We start from the raw sequence: 22,879 nt of genomic DNA, 5'->3' as shown, positions 1-22,879 counted from the left end.
AGTGAAGGCTATTATGCCAATTTGTGTAGGAAGTTTCAATGTGCTTAAGACTCTTAATTGCTCATAGGTGTACTAAAAGTCGTGATTAGAGATTCTTTGTTTTCGATAATCTATAAAGATGCTTGAATGTGAAAGTAGTGAGCTGGGGATATAAAGTGTGGACACCGTGCCAAGAATGAAAGTTATATTTATGGCCAATAGCGTCAATCAAATGAAATGATGTGTGAAATAATATGAAATGAGCCTTGATTCAACTATTCCAAATTGACTATGAAAATAGAATTATCCAAAAGCTTATCTACTAAAATGATGTCCAAATGTGGTTGTTCTAACTAATGCTATGCTTGCTAGGTATTTCCAATATGTTTTGAGTTCTTACATATTCATGATTTGAAATTGTGTATTGCCCTTTTGGGAAATGATATTTCAAGATTATTCTATATTATGATGTTTATGATGGCAATCCTTGAAAGTAAAGAAATGAAAGTGCGGAATATGATATATGGCAACAGTGCCGTGAATGAAGCATAATATGTATGGCTAAGGGAGCCAATGAAATAATGATGGCATAAGTAGTTAAAGTAATTGAGAACTGATATATGGTGTGAAAGGTTATGAGATGAACGTATTTGTACTTATGTTTCCAATATGTTATAGGCTCCTATTCCCTCATGAGGAGAGGCTATGGTGTTCCTAATATTTTAAATATTCTTGATGTCCTATGATCATCCATGGCAAGTACAAGTAAGTGATGGTTCGAACATGAAATGTGGTCCTTTGCCAAAATGAGAATTACGATGTGTTGTATATCCCTATGATTTCAATCATATTATGTATGCTACAAAAATAATTAATGTAAATGACTTTGATGTTAAGTCCTCAAGAATCATGAACTTAGCTAATGACCTTAAGATGACAAGAGAGTATATAATGAAGTGGAAGAGGGATGTCCTATGCTAAGTGACAATAAATCTTATGGATAACGTATTTGGGCCATGTGCCATTGAAATTGACTTATTGATTTACCATATGTATGCTAACGTAATGAGTTGTGTTCCTCCATGATGAGTATGAACATGAATATGAAGTGTTCCAATGATACGAGAACTTACGACCTTAAATGTAGCGCTAGTCATGTCGCTTTTGGTTTATATACGGTGATGTTCATAATGATGTGTTATGATCCTCAATGGTCTATGAAACGCATAGGTGTATTATGTAAGTAAACACTTTGGACAGTCTATGAAAAGCATAGGTGTATAATATAAATGAACCTTATGGACGGTCTATGAAACGCATAGGTGTATCGTATTTTATATGTGAATCCTATGGATGGTCTATGAAATGCATAGGTGTACAACGTGATATGTGAACACTATGGACGGTCTATGATACACATAGGTGTGTAATATGATATGTAATCCTATGGATGATCTATGAAATGCATAGGTGTATTATAATGTAATATGTGACCCTATGGAAGGGCTATGAAATGCATAGGTGTATAATGATATAGGTGAACCCTATGTACAAGCTATGAAATGCATGGGTATATAATGTAGTATGTTATCCTATGGACGGACTATGAAACACATAGGTGTATGATATGTGAATAATGTGAACGGTCTATGAAACACACAGGTGTATTGTGTAAGTAAAAACTGTGAACGGTCCATAAAATGCACAGGTGTATTTGTATTGTGTAAGTAAATATTGTGAACGGTCTATGAAATGCACAGCTGTATTGTGTAAGTAAACACTGTGAACGGTGTATGAAATGCACATGTGTATTGTATAGATGATACTATGAACGGTCTATGAAACGCACATGTGTATTGTCTAAGTAAACATTGTGAACGGTCTATGAAATGCACAAGTGCATTGTGTAAGTAAACAATGTGAACGGTCTATGAAATGCGTAGGTTAAATGTATAGGTGTAAGATAAGAGAGGGATATGGACAGTCTAGTGAGACGCATTGTTAACGCAGACATTAAGTGCCACTTTCATTGGCCTTGTTTGTACATGTTGTTTCAATTACTTTATATTATGTATTTCACGCATAATTCATATGGCACAGTTAATCCTAAATGAAGTTTAAAATGATGTAAGCATAACGAGACTTGAAATGTTAATCTATGAGATATTTCGTAGTTCTTGATGTAATTTGTTTGCCTCTTATTTGAATTGCCATCATTTCATATGTTGTTCTATTGCCCTTACATGCCAGTACTATTCCACATGTACTCACGCCCCTTTTGTCGAGGAAGCTACCTGTTTTAATGGATGCAGGTATACTTCTATAGGATGATATGGATTTTTGATAGGGATCTTCTGCGTAGAAAATTATGGTGAGCCCGCTACAATTCCAGTGGGTATTCGAGTCTAGTTGGTTTTATGTACTTATTTATCTATTTTCATAGAAGCTATATGTACATTGTGGGTCATGTACTTAAATTTTAAGTTTTGTCGTGTATTTATGTTCACAGATATTTGTGAAGCTATGTACCCATCACGAGAGGAAAAGAAAAAACAATTTATGGGTCATTGAGCCAAATGTATTCAATATGAAAGTCAAGATCTAATTATGTTTTGATTAATCATGCATGAATTATGATGAGAGGTTGATGTAGCGTAGGCTTGATCGACAAGGTTAACTCGGTTTAGCATCGGTCATGCTTCGCAGGTTCGGGGCGTGACACTACTGAAGTACATATTTTGATCTGCATAGTTTTGTGCAGATCTAGGTACCTCTGGGCATGTCGGACGTTAGATAGGGTTTGTGATTTGTTGCAGAGACTTCAAGGTATACCTGCCTCTATGCTCACAGGCCTTAGAGTCACCATCTGATATTATCTTTACTATTGTTTATCATCATCTCAAACCAGTATTGTATTTAGAGATTCTAGTGTATTTCAGTATATCTTATGACTATGTACTACCGGTTTTTGGGATTATATAACTATTGCCCCGTTTTAGCGATGTTATTTCATTCATCAGTTAAATGTTTATTTAGTTGAGCTAGTTATTTCTATTAAAAGTTATCATGTGTTTGGCTTACATAGTCTTAGAGACTAGGTGCCTTCACAATTACTAAGGTGCGCTTTGGGGTCGCGGCAAATTAGTATTAGAGCTCTATGTTACAAGAAAGTTTAGTATAGTCTTGCCGATCGGTACGGATATGCATGTGAGGACACACACTACCAGTCAGTTGAGCAGACAACAATGAGCCTAACTAGAGCAGTGAGAGGCTGGGACCGAGGTAGAGGCTGAGAAGGGGAACGTGCTGCAGCTAGAGCACCTACTAGAGAAACGACCGAGGAGCCACCAGTAGCTCCGGTTGGGGAGCAGACACCTGAAATGCCTGCTACTACCTCTGGACTCCACGATACATTGGCACATTTCATGAGTATGTTTGGTACTTTAGCTCTGGCGGGATTGATCCCAGTTGCTCCAGCTACTTCCCAGGGTGGGGGTAGAGCCTAGACTCCCGCCGCCTGTACTCGAGAGTAGCGGGTCTATGTTTACCAGGTTCTAGGAGTTATGCCAGCACAACCTGTTATTATGTTTCAGCCTTATGTCAGGCCAGAGGCATCAGCGGAGGAGCAGAGGAGGCGTGAGTGGTTCAAGAAGTATGATCCTTCTACTTACAGTGGTGCAGTTTCTGAGGATGCACAGAGTTTTCTAGACAGGAGCAACATATAGGTGGTGGCAGGCTTATGAAGAGGGTAGGTGAGATTATGTAGCGCCACTCATTTGGACTATGTTTTCGGATATATTTTAGAGGGTATTCATTTTATAAATCCTCCGTGATGCGTGGTGCATAGAGTTGGAGCAGCTGTGTCAGGGGACTATGACGTTGTCAGAGTATGCCATGAGGTTTAGCGAGTTGTCCCGCCATGCACCTGCTTTGGTTTCTATAGTTAGAGATCGATTCCACAGATTTACCAAGGGGCTCAATTATGGTCTTAGATTCAGTATGGCACGGGAGTTGGAGAATGATAATCTCTTTCAGTAGATTGTAGAGATCTCTCGTAGATTATAGCGTATGCGAGGCTAGGAGAGGGAGGAAAGGGAGGCCAAGAGGCCTCAAGACTCTAGTGGAATTAGTGGTTCCCGCGCCACCATTTGAGCTCGTCATTGTAGCGTACCTTAGAATTAGGATGTGCCGTAGTAAATCCACATAAGTTTGAAGGGATTATATCTATTAGGAGGTTATAGAGGGTTTAAGACATTATTATTATGAGACCATGTAAGTTTACAACCTTCATACCGTTAGATATTATGTTAGTGTGGTATTTTCTTTTAAGTGAAGTATTTTAGTAAAGGTTTTATAAGTATAATTTTGGATAGTTACCATTATTACTATTTTTGGATATGATAAATTATACGCATAATATGAGAAAGTTTATGAGATTTTCTTTATCGTAAATATAGAAATTATTTTCTCACAAGAAAAGAAGATTATCTTTCTTCCATTTTAAGAATTAAGCATGCGAAAATTTGTACTCTTTATATGAGATTAGAAAAATTAGAAGTTGAGAAAATATATGTATTTTTACATGGATGTTTTAATGAAATAATAATGTATGTATTGATTTTATATGGTACCATAATTTATTAATATTATAATATTTTAATAGTAGTATTTTAAGTAATTTGAAATAATTCTTAATTATGCAGGTAATTGATTAATTATTGGTTAATGGGTGATTAATTAGGATCTTGGATAAACCTAAAAGGCCTTAACGTGGCAGCATGTGTGGACATTTAATTAAGCCTAAGGTGACTAACTATGTTCTGAGGCTAGGTGGCATCCCTGGAGGAAATGAGATTATCCTTTGTTTAAGAATTCCTCCGTATCCTATTTCGGAAGCATCTGTTTCAACAATTATAAATTCTTCTGGGTTTGGGATTCCTAAGCAAGGAAGGTTTCAACAATCATAAATGCTTCCTTGTTGTTTGATCAGAGTTTTACATATTCTTATGTGTCTTCATATTTTTCTTCGCATATGAGTATGCATCGTGATTCTCTTTATGTTCTTATTTCTATGTCTATGACGCTTGGGTATTCTATAATAGTTGATCGGGGTGTATAGGTCTTGTGTTGTTACTATTAATGGTTTCGATATTGTAGTTGATCTTATGTTGTTCGATATGGTGGATTTTGAGGTTATTCTTGGTATGGAATGGTTGTCCCTGTATCACGCTATCTTCGATTGCCATGCAAATACTATGACCTTATCCATGTTGGGGTTGCCTAGATTGGAGTGGAGAGGGACTCTTGGTGACTCCACTAGTAGGGTGGTTTCATATTTGAAGGCTCAACATATGGTCGAGAAGGAGTGTTTGGCGTATTTGGCTTATATCCGTGATTTTAGTGCGGAGGTTCCTTCTATGGATTCGGTACGGGTCCTGAGTGAGTTTCTTGAGGTGTTTCCTACAGATTTGGCGAGTATGCAATCCGACAAGGGTATCGACTTGTTCATTTATTCGGTTTCCAGTACTCAACCCATTTCTATTACACCGTACTGTATGGCTCCAACTGAGTTGAAAGATTTAACGGATAAGTTGTAGGATATCCTTGACATGGGGTTCATCAGATCGATTATTTCACCTAGGGGTATGCCAATGTTGTTTACTAAGAAAATGTGATGCCCCAAACCTGGGGAGGCGTGGCTGGCACCCGGTGCCGTGCTGGCCCGAGCGAACCACTCTGTAACTCATGATCGTTCGACCTAAACTAGAACATACATAGGTTGAGTTAGTTGAACTGATTCCTTTTGTAACTATCATAGGCCCACATGGTCACAACTCCTAATGTACAACTGTAAGTGGGAAAACATTGTATCACTCAATCATTTTTCTTAAAACATAAATACATATGGGTCGTCAAGGCCTCTGACATACTGTACAAAATGAACCTCTGTCTACAAAGCCTCTAAGTTTATGCGACATCAAATGGGGCAGGGTACCGGCCGGCCCATAAGTCTAGCAAAACTCTGACACGATGACTCATAGACTGGGCTGCACTCCGAATGAGGTGGAGTCTTACCGATCTTTTAGTTAATGCCAATCTCGCCTACTATGAGGGCTCGTCAAACTGATTATTTATACCTGCAGGTATGAATGCAGCATCCCTAACAAAAGGATATCAGTACGAATAATGTACTGAGTATGTAAGGTAGAACTGAAACATAACAATAAGTCAACATTAATTAAAGACATATAAGAATCAACCTGAATCTCTGAAGTGCCACCGTATATGCATACTTATTATAATTATATATATAATTCTTCTCTTTGAGACTATTATCCATATCGTATCATGCATGACTGCCCGTAGCGCGGTGGTAAATGCATGACTGCCCGATCAACTGTAGCTCGGTGGTAAATGTATAACTGCCCAACCGGCCGTAGCTCGGTGGTAAATGCCTGACTACTCAACCGGCCGTAGCTCGATGGTAAATGTGTAACTTCCCAACCGGTCGTAGCTCGGTGGTAAATGCATGACTGCCCGACCAACCGTAGCTCGGTGGTAAATGAATATGCATGTCTGCCCAACCGGCGGTAAATAATAATACATAACTGCCCAACCGGTGGTAACTGCCCGACCGGCCGTGGCACGGTGGTAAATGAATATGCATGAAGATGCGTGTATCTCTATATTATAAACATTAACATCATTATCAAATACCTCAATAGAGATTTAGGAATATGCTTAGACATGCTTGAATATCACTTTACAGGAATAAATAACATAGACATCCTTAACTGCTAAGAGTAGAACCACTTATGAAATATCGGGTACGCATCGTTACTTGGATCATCCCAAAAGAAAGAAGGATTAACCTTAACATACCTGAGCCGATTCTCCTGAGAAAGATTGCAACGTATTCCCTTAGAATTGCAAAACCCCGTTGCTATTATGCTAAGAAGTTTCGTGAGAATCTCTTACTGAAGCTAGTTACATTGCTATGAAGATAAATATATCTGTCCTTTGTGAATTTTATCAAAATCTCACATGACTTTTGTTTGCATAAGTCTTTCAATGTAACTAGCTTGAAAGACTCACGTTGCCTTCAACATACCTTTTGTGAAGTCTTTCATGGCTTTTGGTTGAAGCACTCACGTTGCCTTCTCCAAATCTTTGTGAATTTGAGTATCTCCTCAACAGCTTGTTCGTTTTACTTCAGGATTCTGGAATTCCTCCCAGAAAAACTATTCTACTGTCAAAAGAAATCTTATCTATAGTACTATGTATTACTAAGTGTCAAGATGATCTTATAAGCAATGAATGTTTAGTAAGAGTAGATTGCAAATCTGCCAAAGAGATTCTTCAAAAGGATGTCAAAAATATTGTTTCAAAACAAATATTTGCTAGATGGCAAGCTCTACTATCTAGCTTTGATTTCAAAATAGATTTCATTAAAGGAGAAAATAACTCTTTGTATGATTTTCTAACAAGAGAATTTTTACAAGGAAAAAATGAGGCCCTTCAAGCCTAACTCCTCTTCTAGAGGAAAAGAGATTAATAACCCCCAAATGGCTAGACCTTTTATTCCTCTACCCGTTACACCCACTAAAACCATAGCCCCTCAAAGGCCCCAACTTTCCTTCCAAAACAAGTATACAGCCCTAGTTGAATATCCCAAATTAGCAGCCCCAATACCAGTTCCATCAGAGAAACTGACCAAAATCCAGAACGCAAAGCCTTTTGGAAAAGGAACAACTTCTAACTCCTCACTTCAAACTGAGGAAAGCTACGCCATGAAAGTTTCCGAAACTTTTGCAGAAGCAGTTGATCCTTCAGCTAAAAAGGCACAAGAACATCTTCGTAAAGAAGAAATATTCGAATACATCACCCTCCAGGTATTACCTCTACTAGCACTCGACAAAGAATATCAAAGTCTCATAATTGAAGACCTTATTAAACCACGTTTTACCAATTTTAACTACGTGGATATAGAGAATCCATATAAGACAAGAAGGTTCTATGAAGCCATCCTCATCGACACCGATTCTATAGAAGTAGAACATACTTTAAATGATAAAAGTCCAGGGTATATTAATTACTCTAGAGTTACCATTAAGAAAATATTATCACCATTTGAATGGTTTGCCGATCACCTGCACACACCTATAGAACTATCCATGATGCATCAACCTCAGACATACAATTGGCATGACTACAAGGCTGCCTAGTTTAATTTTCTATACCATAGGCCAGGACATACTTGGTTTGTTAAATATAGCCAAGAAGTCACCAAGACTGTAATTCCTAGATGGTTCTACGAATGGTGGAACATTTCTGGAGGAAATAAAGAAATTCTTCCCCAACAATTCCTCAACAGGTTTGATGATTTTCAGACTAAAGAGGCCATATCTACTTTACCAGAGCACATTAAAATGTGCAAGTATTTTATTAAAAAAAGAATTTCCTTCATTATTAGTTGGAATTTTTCTAAGGCAGAATTTGAAAGGATTAAATATATGTCTAAAGAAATCAAGATCAAAGGTTGGACTCCCGAAAAGCTAAGTACATATACTATCTAGGGCATGGCAAAATTACTTTCAATTATCGTAATAGTAAACAGTAAATATGCAAATTTCTAACAGATACTGTACCTTAACTGGTATCAGAGCCCCAAGGAACTCTTATATTAATGAAGAAGAAGAAATTATCTATGCTTATATCTATCTCTTATACTGTTCTTTAAACTCATGTTCTTAAAATGCTTCTAAGTTATGTATGAGATTAATATTTTCTCTATAAGTATGAGGTAACCGATTAATATCCGGTTCAGACATTGGCTAGCCTTAAAGTGATAGGTCGTTGTTGCCAAGGTAGGCTTTTAGACCTTGTTAGGTGATCCCGTCGCTAAGATGACTTTAGAGAAAACAGTTGTAAACCCAAGAAGACTCTACTAAGAAGCCATTAGATCTTTGATGTTAAGGTATAGTATGAGTTTAAAGTACTATTACTTTAAACTCATGTTCTTAAAATGCTTCTAAGTTATGTATGAGGTTAATACTTTCTCTATAAGTATGAGGTAGCCTATTAATATCCTATTCAGACGTTGGCTAGCCTTAAAGTGATAGGTCGTTGTTGCCAAGGTAGGCGTTTAGACCTTGTTAGGTGATCCCGTTGCTAAGATGACTTTAGAGAAAACAGTTGTAAACCCAAGAAGAATCTACTAAGAATCCATTAGATATTTGATGTTAAGGTACAGTATCTGTTAGAAATTTGCATTCATTGGCTCTATGGCCGGTTTTTCCACAGTTCCAACAGACATCTTTGTTTTTAGAAGACTTTGAAGGTCTTCGGACCTTGGATTTCTTCTTAGGGGACTCTTCGAAACTTCTACAAGTTTTGTTACGAAGAACCTTTCTAGAATATTTATAGGCTTTGTTCTTACTAGCAGACTGGGTAGAGGGAGCAACGATATTTGTATAGCCGAAGTCTTGACAGAAACTTCCTAATTCTCTTCTAGAGGAATGTTGCTCCCTTTTTAGCTGATTTTTGAGCTTGGTGTCTATGCATAGTTCAAGACCTAGAATGATGATGATGCTAACAAGGTCACCATAGGTCCTCTGATGGTAAGGAATTTTACCTTCACAACGATCTTGGATTTTTGTTTGGACCTTGCTTGCGAATAATGGGGGAAGACGCTGCTAAAGCGTTGTTTCCAAAAAATCTAGATGACAGTCAGGTCTAATCATAACCTTGCTCATGAATTGGTTATTATACCAGATAAAGTAATCTAAAGATGGGCAAGATAGATTGTTCAGAATTTGTAAACTTCTATCTTGGAAGAGTTTGGGTTCTCCGATGAAGTGCTTTGCTATATGGTAGAGAAGTGTAGCGTAAGCATCTTCTCTAGTAATCTGAGAGGTAGTTTTCATGGCAGTACCTTTAGTTTTAATTACAGTTTCGATGGCTGTAGCAGAGTATATGGCCTGTCTAACATCTTCGATGAAATAATTATCCCACCGATATTTTAAAATGCCGGTAAATCCCGCTACAATCATAGAGGCGGCTTCTTTGTCAGAGGAGCCTCTTATCTTGTAAGTAGTGATGCAAACACCCATTTCATGGAGTTTATGGTATATTTGATGTTCTGCCAAAGCATCAATATTCCATTCTATTATGCTTCTTCCTTCATGGGATGTAGAGGCAAGAAAATGATTTTCCTCATACTGAATGTCAGGAAATGAAGGACGCTTGTGATAATTCTTGTAATTATGAAAGCGATCATTAGACAATTTGTGAAGAAGGGCTTTCTTTTCTTGGATAGTGGAGATTTTTCATTCTTTGGGAATTTCTTTGGAAATACTGAAACCATCCAATTGTTTATTAATTTTATCAAGAATGTTACCAGAGACTTCAAAAGTTTCTTTGAGTTTTGGGTACTTATATTTGGAAAATTCAGTCATTTTGAAACCTGGGTTTGGTTCAATATTTTGACTAGTGCTGGATTGTGAAAGGGTAGGTTTTCCACAAAATAAGGATTTTTCTTCGGAATCTTCTATTTGCCTGGAGAAGACATGAAGAAGTTGATTGGTATAGTTGTTTTGTTCAATAATACGATCAACACCTGAACAAACAACCATACCATTAGGCTTCTCGCTTTTGGCTTTGAAAGGAGAGGCTGAGATAACAGTGTTAGATACTGGGATTTTTATTCCTTCTAGAAGAGGAGTAACAGATTCAACAACTTTGTTGTTAGCAGTATACCATTTATTGATAAGGACTTGTAAAGAGTCCTTTTGGTTTTCGATCTTGCCGGATATTTCAAACTATCTAAAGAAGTCGATTTCACATCTTATTCTTTTCATGTCTGACATCCACAATCTCTGAATTTTTCTATTTGTTTAAGAGAATAAGTGGCAACATACCATTTTCATTTTGTTTGATTGTCAGGATGAGTCCAGAAACAATTGTTGATCTCCGAATTTGGGATAAAAGAGTCGCCTGACTTAATCATCTTAAGGAATTTAGGTACATATTCCTCAGGAGGATACATATCGCTAGGGGTTGGACTAGCGGGATGATTTTGGTAATAGACTTTCGGGATTGTATGGGAGAAATCTACTCCCGTGACTTTCCCTTTGTTGTTACTTGTAACTGGAACGGAATTTGTGGTGGTTTCAGTTACGTTTTCCTTCGGGGGTTTTGAAGAAGAAGGTGCGGAAGGTACTGTAGACCTTTTCCTAAAGGAATTGGTTCTGCTTGAAAGATTAAAACCTAATCCTAAAAATTTTAGATCTATAGATCCATCAGGGAATTGAATAACTTGTTCAATTTGAGATCTTTCAAGATTGGAAGTGGAAGGTTGAGTTATGGTATCGAAGTGCCATTAATTACTTGAGATTATATCATTCCAGTTAAGGAGTGTAGGAACAAATATTGTACTATGATCAGTATTTGCTTCCATAAGTATGGTGACTCCTTTGACACTTTCAACTCGAGCTCTAGGCGCAAGAGTTGTGTCCATAAGTCTGTAGTAGACTCGATGAATGATAGCTATCTCTCGAGTATTAACTTTGCTATTCATGTTCTTGGTTTTCACATTCAAAGTCAAAGTATCCATGACGTTAGGGTCATTGATATCTACCGAGAAATTGAGATAGAAATTAAAGTATACCGGGCCATTAGTGAGGTTACTTTGAAGGGCTCCTAAGAGAGAGTCGTCGAAATTCAAGAGACGAGCATCTCTTAGAAAGATGCAGATAGGTACGTCTAAACCTTTTCTAAAGAGAGGTTTGACAGCAATCTGGATAAGGCCAATATGAAAATAATTGAATTGATGTCTATATCTATTCAGATCTTGTTCAGAAAGTAGTTTAATAATTTCTAAAGAATTATTAATATCAATAGTGGACTCACAGGTCTTAATATTATGCTTCTTAATGAAACTTATACTTCCTAATTCATAAATCTTTTTAAAAGGTTCATTGGGAATATTCCAATTTTGTAAATCAGTTTCAAGTTTAGCAATCTTAGTTGCTTGAGAAGATAAATTAATATTATTCAAAACTTCCTGGTTTGAATTCATATTTGAAAAATACAGTCTAGGGGCTTATAGGGCTAAAATAACTATTCAATATGTAATAGTAAACAGTAAATATGCAAATTTCTAACAGATACTGTACCTTAACATCAAAGATCTCTCTCCCTAGTATTCTCTAAATTTTTTGCTCCTATGTTTTTAATGTTCATTCAATAAAAATCTTGTAAGTTTTTTAGGGCTTTTCTTATATTGTCTTTTACTATTTTCATACTGCACTTCGTTCTGTCTTTTACTGGTATCAAAGCCATGTTGGCAGTATACGTATTTAGCATGAGCAGCTAAGTACATATAGTGTCTAGGGCATGGCAAAATTACTTTCAATTATCATAATAGTAAACAGTAAATATGCAAATTTCTAACAGATATTGTACCTTAACTGGTATCAGAGCCCCAAGGAACAAGATTCTTCCTATGTTTTTTATAAGGAGGTTCACAGACTTGTCTAATATTAGGGATAAAATCAACTACGTAGTTGAGACTTCCTAGAAATCTTTGAAGTTGTGTTTTATCAGTAATCTCATTAGTCAATTTTGAAGAGAATTCTATGGCTCTACAAATTGGTTTGTAAGATCCTTGGTATAGGTCGTGGCCTAAGAATCTAATGGCGGTCTGAAAGAGCTTAATCTTTTTGGCACTAACTACTAGACCATTTCTCTTAACAACTTTAAGGAAAGTGTTGAGATATTTAAAATGAGAATCTATGTTTTCAGAGAAGATAAGAATATCATCTATATAAACAATAGACATATAACTATAGTCATTAAAGATGGAGTTCATAACATTCTGAAATTCTGAAGGGGCATTCTTAAGCTCAAATGGCATTACATACCATTCGTATTGACCGAAGGGAACATTGAAAGCAGTTTTGTATCTGTCTTTCTCGGCTACTTGAATTTGCCAGAAACCAGATTGCATATCGAACTTGCTATAAATATTAGCTTTGTAAGTTCTCTTTAAGAGATCTCTTTTGTTAGGAATGGGATATCTAATCCATTTAAGGACAACATTCAAAGGCTTATAGTTTATAACTAGTCATGGTGCGCCTCTTTCTTTTTCTGCACTATTATTAACATAAAAGGCAGAGCAACTCCAAGGGGATTTAGATGGGCGAATAATGTTACTCTTAAGAAGATTTGAAATCTCAATTTTACAAGTTTCCATCATTTCTTGATTCATTTGAATAGGTATTTCTTTGGTAGAGATGACATGTTCATTGAATCCTTCAATGTAAGGAAGTTCGACTAAGTGCTTTTTTCTTTCCCAAAAAGCATTAGAAAAATCCGAGCATATTTCTTTTTCAAAGATATTTTGAAGATTGGCTATTGTAGTAACTATCTCCGGGGTTTTTAAAATCTGCTCGATTTTTTTAACTTTTATTTCATCCTTTAAAAAGGTGACAAGCTAGGAAAGTTTATCAATACAAAAAATAGTATTTTTTCTTATAAAATTACTTTCATCTAGTGAAAGAGTTTTAACAAAAGGAAAGTGTAAATCTTTTCCTAAAATATGTGTGGCGATACCATCTAACCTAGTAATGAAAGGTTTTATTTTAGTAATAAAAGGAATTCCTAAAATGATATCTTCATTTATATCTTCAGTAATAATAAAATCATTTATCAAACAAATTCCATTATTACATATATGGGCTTTAGACAATTTGTAATTAATACGTAGTTGTTCTCCTATAGCGGAGTATAATTTTGAAGTACGTTTTTCTAAATACTGGGTAGGAACAATACCTTTCATGATACAGTTACGATCTGCACCACTGTCAAGCAGAGCAATTTTGTTAATAACAAAGTGTTTGCTAATAACAATTTTGATAGGAATATGATAACTCTGAGGTTTGATACTAGTAATAATTGTAATCCCGGGAGCCTGGGAGGATGAAGTCTTATCTTGATTAAGACGAAGGTTGGTAGAGTTTTTTTATCTGAGTAATACTCATCATTTTGAAGCTGAAGCTCAAGTTCTTCAGTTTCAGACTTATGGTCGTAGGTTTTGGCTTGTTTAAGGACCTGTTCTATAAGAACATCAAGTTCGACTTTTCCAAGTCTGGATTTTATATCTCTTATTTCTCCTTTAAGTTCTGAGACTTCACGTCTTAGATCAGAGATCGATGGTTCAGAAGGTTTATCAAAACGAGACATAACTTATTTCATGCTGAATGGCTTAATGACTGACCTTGACCTGGGTCTGTCTTTTTGATGAGTAAGGATAAGATTTTTGAGTTCTAGTACATAGCGTCTCCTAGAATCTTCATCGTTGATGTGTTGGATAACATCATAAAGAGCTTCTTTAGAGCTGTCAGACAATACTTTAATAGAGACTTGGGTGTTGTCACAGGTATAGTAGGCTCCAAAACAGTGACAATCATTACCGGACTAGCTTGAATCAGAATTATAAGAGATATTGATGTTATCTTCATCGATATATTCATCTGACGAGTAATGAGAAGAATCTGAATTGGTTTCCTCTAAGATGGAGAACAGTTCCTTTTTGGTATCTTTATTAATCTCTGGGAGGTTGATTTTCTTAAAACAGCAAGTCTTAAAACCCCCAAGAAACATTCAACAAAGCTTCACTAAAGCTTCATCATCCAAAGCAGCTCTCAGAGAGAAACTTAAGCAAGCCTTGCTGGACATTGACAACTATGAAGAAAGTCAGATCATGCAACTAATAGAAGACGCTGCTTCAATAGGAGAAAGCAGTAATGGAGACATGTGCGACTCAAAAGGAATAGCTTTGGCCTATATGGACCCCAATTGTGAATGAAGAGTCATCTTCAAGTCAGCATCAGAAAGGAATCTTATTCTTTGCTTTACTTTAAAAAAAATAATGTAACCGCCCCACTTTACTTTTCAAAAGTAACCGCCCACTTTTGTTTGTCGACCACTTGACTCTGTTTGACGAAACAAAATGATACACTTGTACGCCTATGATTAAAAGGCATCTTTCTTTAGCCTATTTAAGACTCCCCATTCACATTGTAAGAGGCATCAGATATGATGGAAACTTGTAAAATTGAGATTTCAAATCTTCTTAAGAGTAACATTATTCACCCCTCTAAATCCCCTTGGAGTTGCTCTGCCTTTTATGTTAATAATAGTGCAGAAAAAGAAAGAGGAGCACCACGACTAGTTATAAACTATAAGCCTTTGAATGCTGTCCTTAAATGGATTAGATATCCCATTCCTAACAAAAGAGATCTCTTAAAGAGAACTTACAAAGCTAATATTTATAGCAAGTTTGATATGAAATCTGGTTTCTGGCAAATTCAAGTAGCTGAGAAAAACAGATAGAAAACTGCTTTCAATGTTCCCTTCGGTCAATACGAATGGAATGTAATGCCATTTAGGCTTAAGAATGCCCCTTCAGAATTTTAGAATGTTATGAACTCCATCTTTAATGACTATAGTTATATGTCTATTGTTTATATAGATGATGTTCTTATCTTCTCTAAAAACATAGATTCTCATTTTAAACATCTCAACACATTCCTTAAAGTTGTTAAGAGAAATGGTCTAGTAGTTAGTGCTAAAAAGATTAAGCTCTTTCAGACCGCCATTAGATTATTAGGCCACGACCTATACCAAGGATCTTACAAACCAATTTGTAGAGCCATAGAATTCTCTTCAAAATTCCCTAATGAGATTACTAATAAAAGACAACTTCAAAGATTTCTAGGAAGTCTCAACTACGTAGCTGATTTTATCCCTAATATTAGACAGGTCTGTGAACCTCTTTATAAAAGACTTAGGAAGAGCCATGTTCCTTGGAGCTCTGAACAAACACAGTCTGTAATCCATATAAACGGACTAGTACAAAACCTTCCTTGCTTAGGAATCCCAAACCCATAAGCATTTGTGATTGTTGAAATAGATGCTTCCGAAATAGGATACGGAGGAATTCTTAAACAAAGGATAATCTCTGAGTCGAAGTAGATGAAGTGTTTTGGTCATCAAGATCATGTTCAAGCCTTGAAATCCAACAAGGAAATCTTACAAGATCTTCACTCAAGGGGTAAGATTCAAACCCCTGGTCTTCAATTTCTAGTTTGGGGTAAAAGATGGGTGATTGGGAGTATGATTCTTGGGTGTAAGAGTATTAATTATACATGCTTGTACCAATAAGGTTCGTTGGAAGATTGTTGAGCTAAAATAAGTAAAGATTGGGTTGAGGAGTGAAGGAAATCTTGTAGAATAACCTTGTAGCCTAATTTGCACACCTAGTGTTTGATAAAATGCTCAAATGAGCTGAAACCATGAATATCTTCCTAATTTGTGTTCAGTTTTGTTATGTCTCAAAATAGATTGGGATTGCTAGAGTTTATAGAACATTGTAGCAATTTAAGGAAAGCTCAAAGTGAGGTATGTTGGCTAAACTACTCTCTTAGAATTGAATTCCATGACGTTCCCGTAAGTTTCAACTATGGTTGTCTCAAGTTCCTTATTCTATGTTCCGAGATGTTCCCACTAAATTTGATTGTCTCGAATATGGAAAGTGCCGAGAATTATATATTCAAAACGTGTTTCGAATGTTCCTATCTTATTATATTATCCTTCGGTAATGTGCTCAAGAATGATATGTGCTTGTAAATGTTATGGCTTTGAGTCGTGTTTCAAATGAAAGTTATGATGCCAACTTGTGTGAGAAAAACTCGATATGCTTAAGACTCTTAATTACTAATATGTGTACCTGAAGTCTTGATTGGAAATGCCTTGTTGTTGATAATCTATAAAGATGCTTGAAAGTGAAAGAAGTGAGTTGAAGATATAAAATGTGGCCATTGTGCCAAGAATGAAAGTTATACTTGTGGCCAATGGTGCCAATGAAATGAAATGATGTGAGAAAGGTTATGAATTGAGCCTTGATTCAACTATTCCGAATCAACTTCGAAGTTAGATTTGCCTAAAAGCATATGTACTCAACTCATGCCCAATTGTGGTTGTTTTAACTAATGCTATTTATGAGTATTTTCAATATGTTTTGCGTTCTTACATATTCGTAGGTGGAAACTGTGTATTGCCCTTTTGGGGAAAAAGTAATTCAAGAATAAATGGTGTGTTACTTGTTTATGATTTTAACTTGTGCTTCGATTGTCAATCATTTTACTCAATTTCTCGGAAAGAAATCTATTATGCTTAAATTCATCATTTTTAATGAACTTAAAGTTGTGATTTCTAGAATATTATATATGTTGATATTTATGATGACGATCCATGAAATGATAGAAATGAAGGTGCAGAATATGATATACGGCCGTTGTGCCATGAATGAACAATCATATGTATGACCAAGAAAGCCAATGAGATAATGATGTTGTAAGAGAATGAAAATGCCAATGAGGCTATAAATGGTGTGAAAGGTTATGAGGTAAATGCATTTGTATTGTTGTTTCCTTTGAATGCAAATCAAAAAAATGTTTTTGGGAGTATCGACAGTCACCTAGGAAGGGTAGATTGAAATAACCTAACCCCGAAACTACACGTGCCAGTGTAGGAGTGGATTGTGATCATTCCCCTTATTTGGGATGAGATTGATGTGATATAATTATTCCCCTTATTTGGGATAAGATTGATGTGATAATATTATTCCCCTTAATTGGGATGAGATGATTGATAGAAAAGGATGATGTCGATCCACACAACATTGTGGTGAGATGGCTTAGATGATCTGGTCGTGATCGGATACCATGCCACACACATCATGGTAATTTTCCTGGAATTTGTAATTGACATTTTTATTGTGGTTGATGTCTCTAATGAGATGGCCTAGCCGATCGGGTCGTGATCGAACTCCGTGCTAAAAGTACGGTGGTATTGGTATTGTGAATATTGGTATTGTGAACATTGGTATTGTAAACAGTGATATTGTAAACAGTGGTATACCGGTGCTAAAGATCTCCCAACCAAAAATAATATCATCTTCATATTTTTGAAAGTAATATGTTTTAACTTTGAAATTGGATATCATTGATTGTTGATTGTTGTTTCAATGGTTTTCCTTTTTATGTTGGCATTCTATTTTGAAAGAGGACAGTTAGCTTTACATACTAGTACTATTCCATATGTACTAACGTCCCTTTTGCCGGGGGCGCTGCATCTTCAATGGATGCAGGTGGTTCATCAGCGGGCAGCTTTGTTACTCTTTAGCAGTCACTCTCTATTCAATAGGTTTTGGTGAGCCCTACTCTATTTTCGGGCCTGATGTCATTTGAGTTGTACATTGTCCTTTAAGGTATAACTGGGGCCTTGTTGCCGGCACTTCCATACTACTCTTCTATTGTACTTAGAGGCTCCGTAGACAGGTTGTGGGTGGTGTTTGATATGGGGAATTGAACTACAAATGTTGGTATTTGGCAAACATATTTTTTGTTATATCTATAAACTTATAATAATTTAGAAATTATGAATGAGGCTGCTAATTGAAATGAAATGGTAGTTGTTAATGAAATTTTTTTAGTGCTTGATTAATGGAGTGCATCCCTTCTTTATTCATGGATGAATTTGGGTAGAAGGAAATCTAACAGGCTTGCTCGGCCAGGTTCACTCGGTTGAGCGCCGGTATCTGTGACAAACTTGGTATCAGTGCCTAAGGTTTTAAAGTTTCCTAGGATGTCTCAGAGCCATGTCTAGTAGAGTCCTTCTTATCGGTGTGTTGTCGACCACATCTATAATGAGGAGGCTACTTGGACATTTAGGAATTTCACTCTTCTTTGGTATTCCAGATCATGCCGTAAAGCTCAAAATAGGAAGCTAAATTCCTCGTCATGTCTCATTTTCCATATGAGTAACCCACAGGTTCGAGGCAACAAAGAGGAAATGATAGAACCAGTTACTAGGGGAAGTATCCTTGTTACAATTAATGTCACTGCACCACTAGATTATGTGGTGAGAGCACCTAAGATATGAAAGAGGATTATTGGCATCAATAAGCTGTAATGTTTGATATGAAACAAGGGCCACTTGGGTTTATGTTGGATGATTCTTGAAATATGTTATGGTTGTGAAAAGAGGTGGCACAAGAATAACAAATTCCCTTAGGTTGGATACACCCATCCCGGTCTGCCCGATATGCGGGCGGGAACATTTTGCGTCATGTTGTGAGTATGCTCAGAAGCGTGTTAGGGGTGGTAGATTTGGGAAATTCTAAAAGTCCATAGAATGAGTTGTTGCAGAGATTGTTAATCCCATCACGTGGTCCTGGAGGAAGGATAGGGAGAATGTTTATGACGTATGCAAAAAGGGTAAATATCAGGTCAGTGGGGCAAGTCAGTTTAGTGGACCTCATCTTCGTTGCGTGAAGTATAAGAGATGTCATTTAGGGGTATGTCACTATGGTACCAATGTATGTTACCAATGTGGAGTCGAGGGGCATCCGTTAAGGTACTGCCCCGTCAATCTAAATTCTTCAATTAAGTCACTCCTTAGTACATCATTATGAACACACATAATTTTTCCTTGTTGTATATGTACATCTATATTGAAGACCCTTCATAAACACGGTCTTAACAAGACGCTAAATCACAAAACACTGCATGTACTTACTTTCTAAACGGGACGAATTATTCATGAAGCCACTCTATCATAAATTCTCTTATTTACAACCTCGTGAGGAATTGAGTTCTATAATGATTTCCTTGGACTGAGTTATAACCCTAGGTTAATACTTCCCATTGCTTCCTTAAATTAGCAACAAAGGACTATACCTGATGAATTTCTTACAAAAACCTTTTGACTCAAATGGATAATATCTTCTCACTTATGCTTATGCATGCACCGTCGTAACGTTTACCTATGTGGTATTAAATCCAATGTATAATAGCATAGTGTTGAGATCCTTCTTGAGCCACTCTTTTTCTATCTGGTGTATATGGATCCTATGGTTTGAACAATCACTTCACTCCTTTGTGAATATTATCATGAATCCTTTTCACTGTCTAGTAAAAAGAGAGCATATCTCAGCACCTATCATATGTGTAAATGTCAATTGAAAGGGGTCACTTTCCCGTATAAAAGTTTCTGGGAAATTTGAGATTTTCACAAATTCGTCACAGGAAGATCTTTTTGTTTGCCCATCTCAGTATGACTTTCATGTCCACTTAGATAATGCCTCATTGAGTAACTCACTTTGTTCCTAGTATTGTAGTTGCCCATGAAGTGGCCTGGTATTGCAGCTTGAGAGCTATTATGGAAAAAACATGTCTAGCTCATAGCAAAGTGTTCATTCTCTCTAGCCAATACATGATTTCATCCGAACATTAAGATGTCCTAGCTACATGGTTTCACTTGTGTGTGGTTTAAAGTTAAGCAGCCTTACCACGACCTTTCCCTCCCCACTTCAGGTGGATGTTTCAGATTCTGGCACATATGATTAGTATATTGATTTGAAAGACAAGTTTGTCGTATCTCTAGTCCTCTCGTATATGATCAACTATCATGAAGGGTTAAGCTGTTAGAATGATAATAATCTCACAAATGTTCAACCTCCTTTTTAACCTCGTGGGCTTGTGGCATAGATTCCTTGTGTCAAATACTGTTAAGAGCATAATGCAACTATATGTATTTTGAAACCCATATCACATTCGGGGTGCCAGAATATTCTCATTTCGAGATAAACTAATTTTCCCTACATTCCAAGAGGCGACTTATATCATGTACTTGGATATTTCTCATTGAGGTCTACTATTGCCGAACAAGGCATATTTGTAATGAAATATTTGTTGATGTCCTTTTCATGACTCTTAGTATTCCAAGAATAACAGACGCTAATGTCTTTATCCTCCCGACCATGCCTCCCATATGTCACATGTCTAAAATGACTCATTTCTATTAAATCTCATAATCATGAACATGGTCCCTACATTATCAATGCCTACTAGGCAACTCTATACCTCATTTGTCGAATCAATGATGTCATCATTTCCGCAAGGCGAGTAAGGTTCATTGATGATGTGAAAAGACGCCAAAGATGAAGAGGTAAAACATCTATATGTAGATCTTCGTAGCTCTAAATCTTAGTACTCCCCTAAAAAAGGGGAATATGGAGTGAGGTTGCACTATGGAATTGTACGTTGGATTTGGCGTAGGCTAATTGACATCAGCTCAAGAACAAGACTATTTTGAGCATATAAGTAAATTCACGAAGGGGAGAGGGTAAGTGAATCGAAGAAAATGAGTTTCGTCGAAGTTTGACATTTTGAGATAAAATACGGTCCAAGCTATAATACCCCGTATTTGTGGACTAGTGCCATACAAGGTACCACACGACCATGATAGTATGATGTATAAAGTGTGTTAAAAGTGAGTAGTTTTTTAAGTAATTTGAGAAAATTCTTAATTATGGGGATAATTGGGTAATTATGGATTTTTAGTGGGAGATTAATTAAGTAGTTAAAATCTATGGATAAGTTTGGTGGAAACATAATCTGGAAGCAAGTGAAAATGGATCAAGACTACATGATGACTCTTTAATTTTAGGTAATTAGGTGGCACATGGACAATATCCTTTGGTGACAATTCATATATGCACATGGAAAACATATAGAAAGGGAAGTTTATTTTAGTCGTCCATACACTTTATTAGTCATGAATTCATGACTTATCACCAGCATATTAGTCATCCTTACAGCTTATCTTCAATCCATACCATAATTTCATTTAGGGGAGTTGTAGAAAGGGAAAAGGCAAGAACGAAAAGGTGAGGGGATTTGGGAATTCGTAGGAGACTACATAATGTAATAGCAATGGGATTTGCAATTCTAAGGGAGCCCGGTATAAACTTTCTCAAGAATATCATACGGATTTTCCCTACTTCAATATCGTCGTTACGTGTTTCGTCGGGATTGACGTGTGTTAGATGGATTGTCAAGAGAATAGACTCAGGTATGTTAAGGCTATCCCTTCTTTCCTTTTGGCATGATCCAGAGGATACAAACAAAACGAGTAAAATACGCAACTTTCATAAATGACTCTATTCATAGAAATACTAGGGGTGTCTATATTCTTAATTCCCCATGTGTCTTATTATTATATATTTTGTTCATGGGTCTCAGAAAAGCATGTAGTTGATAAAGTTATCCGAAAGGCATATTTATCTTATGACATTCCGAGAAATCTTATTAACGCACTTCTTATGCATTTCATGCATTTATACATGTACATTGAGCCACGACCAGATGGAGTTATATACGCGTATATTATATGTATATGGGATATGGAAAAGGGTTATGGCGTTATATACTTACCACCACCTGATCAGTTGGTATACGTTGATGATTTGCCCACAGTGGCCGAGATGATATTATGGGATGCTCTCAGAGGTTTGATGATGTTATGAACGCATATACCTATGCATGGTATGATATTTATATGCACATGCATGACATTATAAATTTGAAATGATTCACAGAGCTATTGAAACTTACATGTTGAGTCTTTTACTCCATGTTTCTCTATGTCTTTTATTTACTGATTTTTATTCCTTACATACTCGGTACATTATTTGTACTGACATCCTTTTTGCCTGGGGACGCTGTGTTTCATGCCCGCAGGTCCCGATAGATACGTTTAGAGTCCTCCAAGTAGGATATCAGCTCCGCGGAAGATGTTGGTGGACTCTATTTTCTCCGGAGTTGTATATTTCGTCAGTATGATATGGACATGTATAGATTAGTATGGTGGGGCACTGTCCCGACCTTTATGATATTTATGTACTCTTAGAGGCTTGTTGACAGATGTCATGTATACGGATACTTGTATGGCCTTGTCGTCCTATGTTTTGAGTATATTAAGGATCATGCCG

At 36.5% G+C, this 22,879-nt stretch overlaps 1 protein-coding gene across 1 annotated transcript; it reads left to right on the top strand.

Moving 5' to 3' along the window:
• The first annotated feature begins 3,542 nt into the window (after nucleotides 1–3,542).
• On the top strand, nucleotides 3,543–5,576 carry LOC142168071 (uncharacterized). Its single transcript, XM_075228732.1, has 2 exons — nucleotides 3,543–3,678; nucleotides 5,137–5,576. The coding sequence occupies exons 1-2, from the start codon at nucleotides 3,543–3,545 to the stop codon at nucleotides 5,574–5,576; spliced, it is 576 nt and encodes a 191-aa protein (XP_075084833.1).
• Nucleotides 5,577–22,879: the final 17,303 nt, after the last annotated feature.

The sequence above is a fragment of the Nicotiana tabacum genome, chromosome 2 (genome assembly GCF_000715075.1).
Source record: "Nicotiana tabacum cultivar K326 chromosome 2, ASM71507v2, whole genome shotgun sequence".
Lineage (NCBI taxonomy): Eukaryota > Viridiplantae > Streptophyta > Magnoliopsida > Solanales > Solanaceae > Nicotiana > Nicotiana tabacum.
The sequence above is the reverse complement of the archived record's forward strand: the minus strand, read 5'-3'. Positions and strand labels throughout refer to the sequence as shown.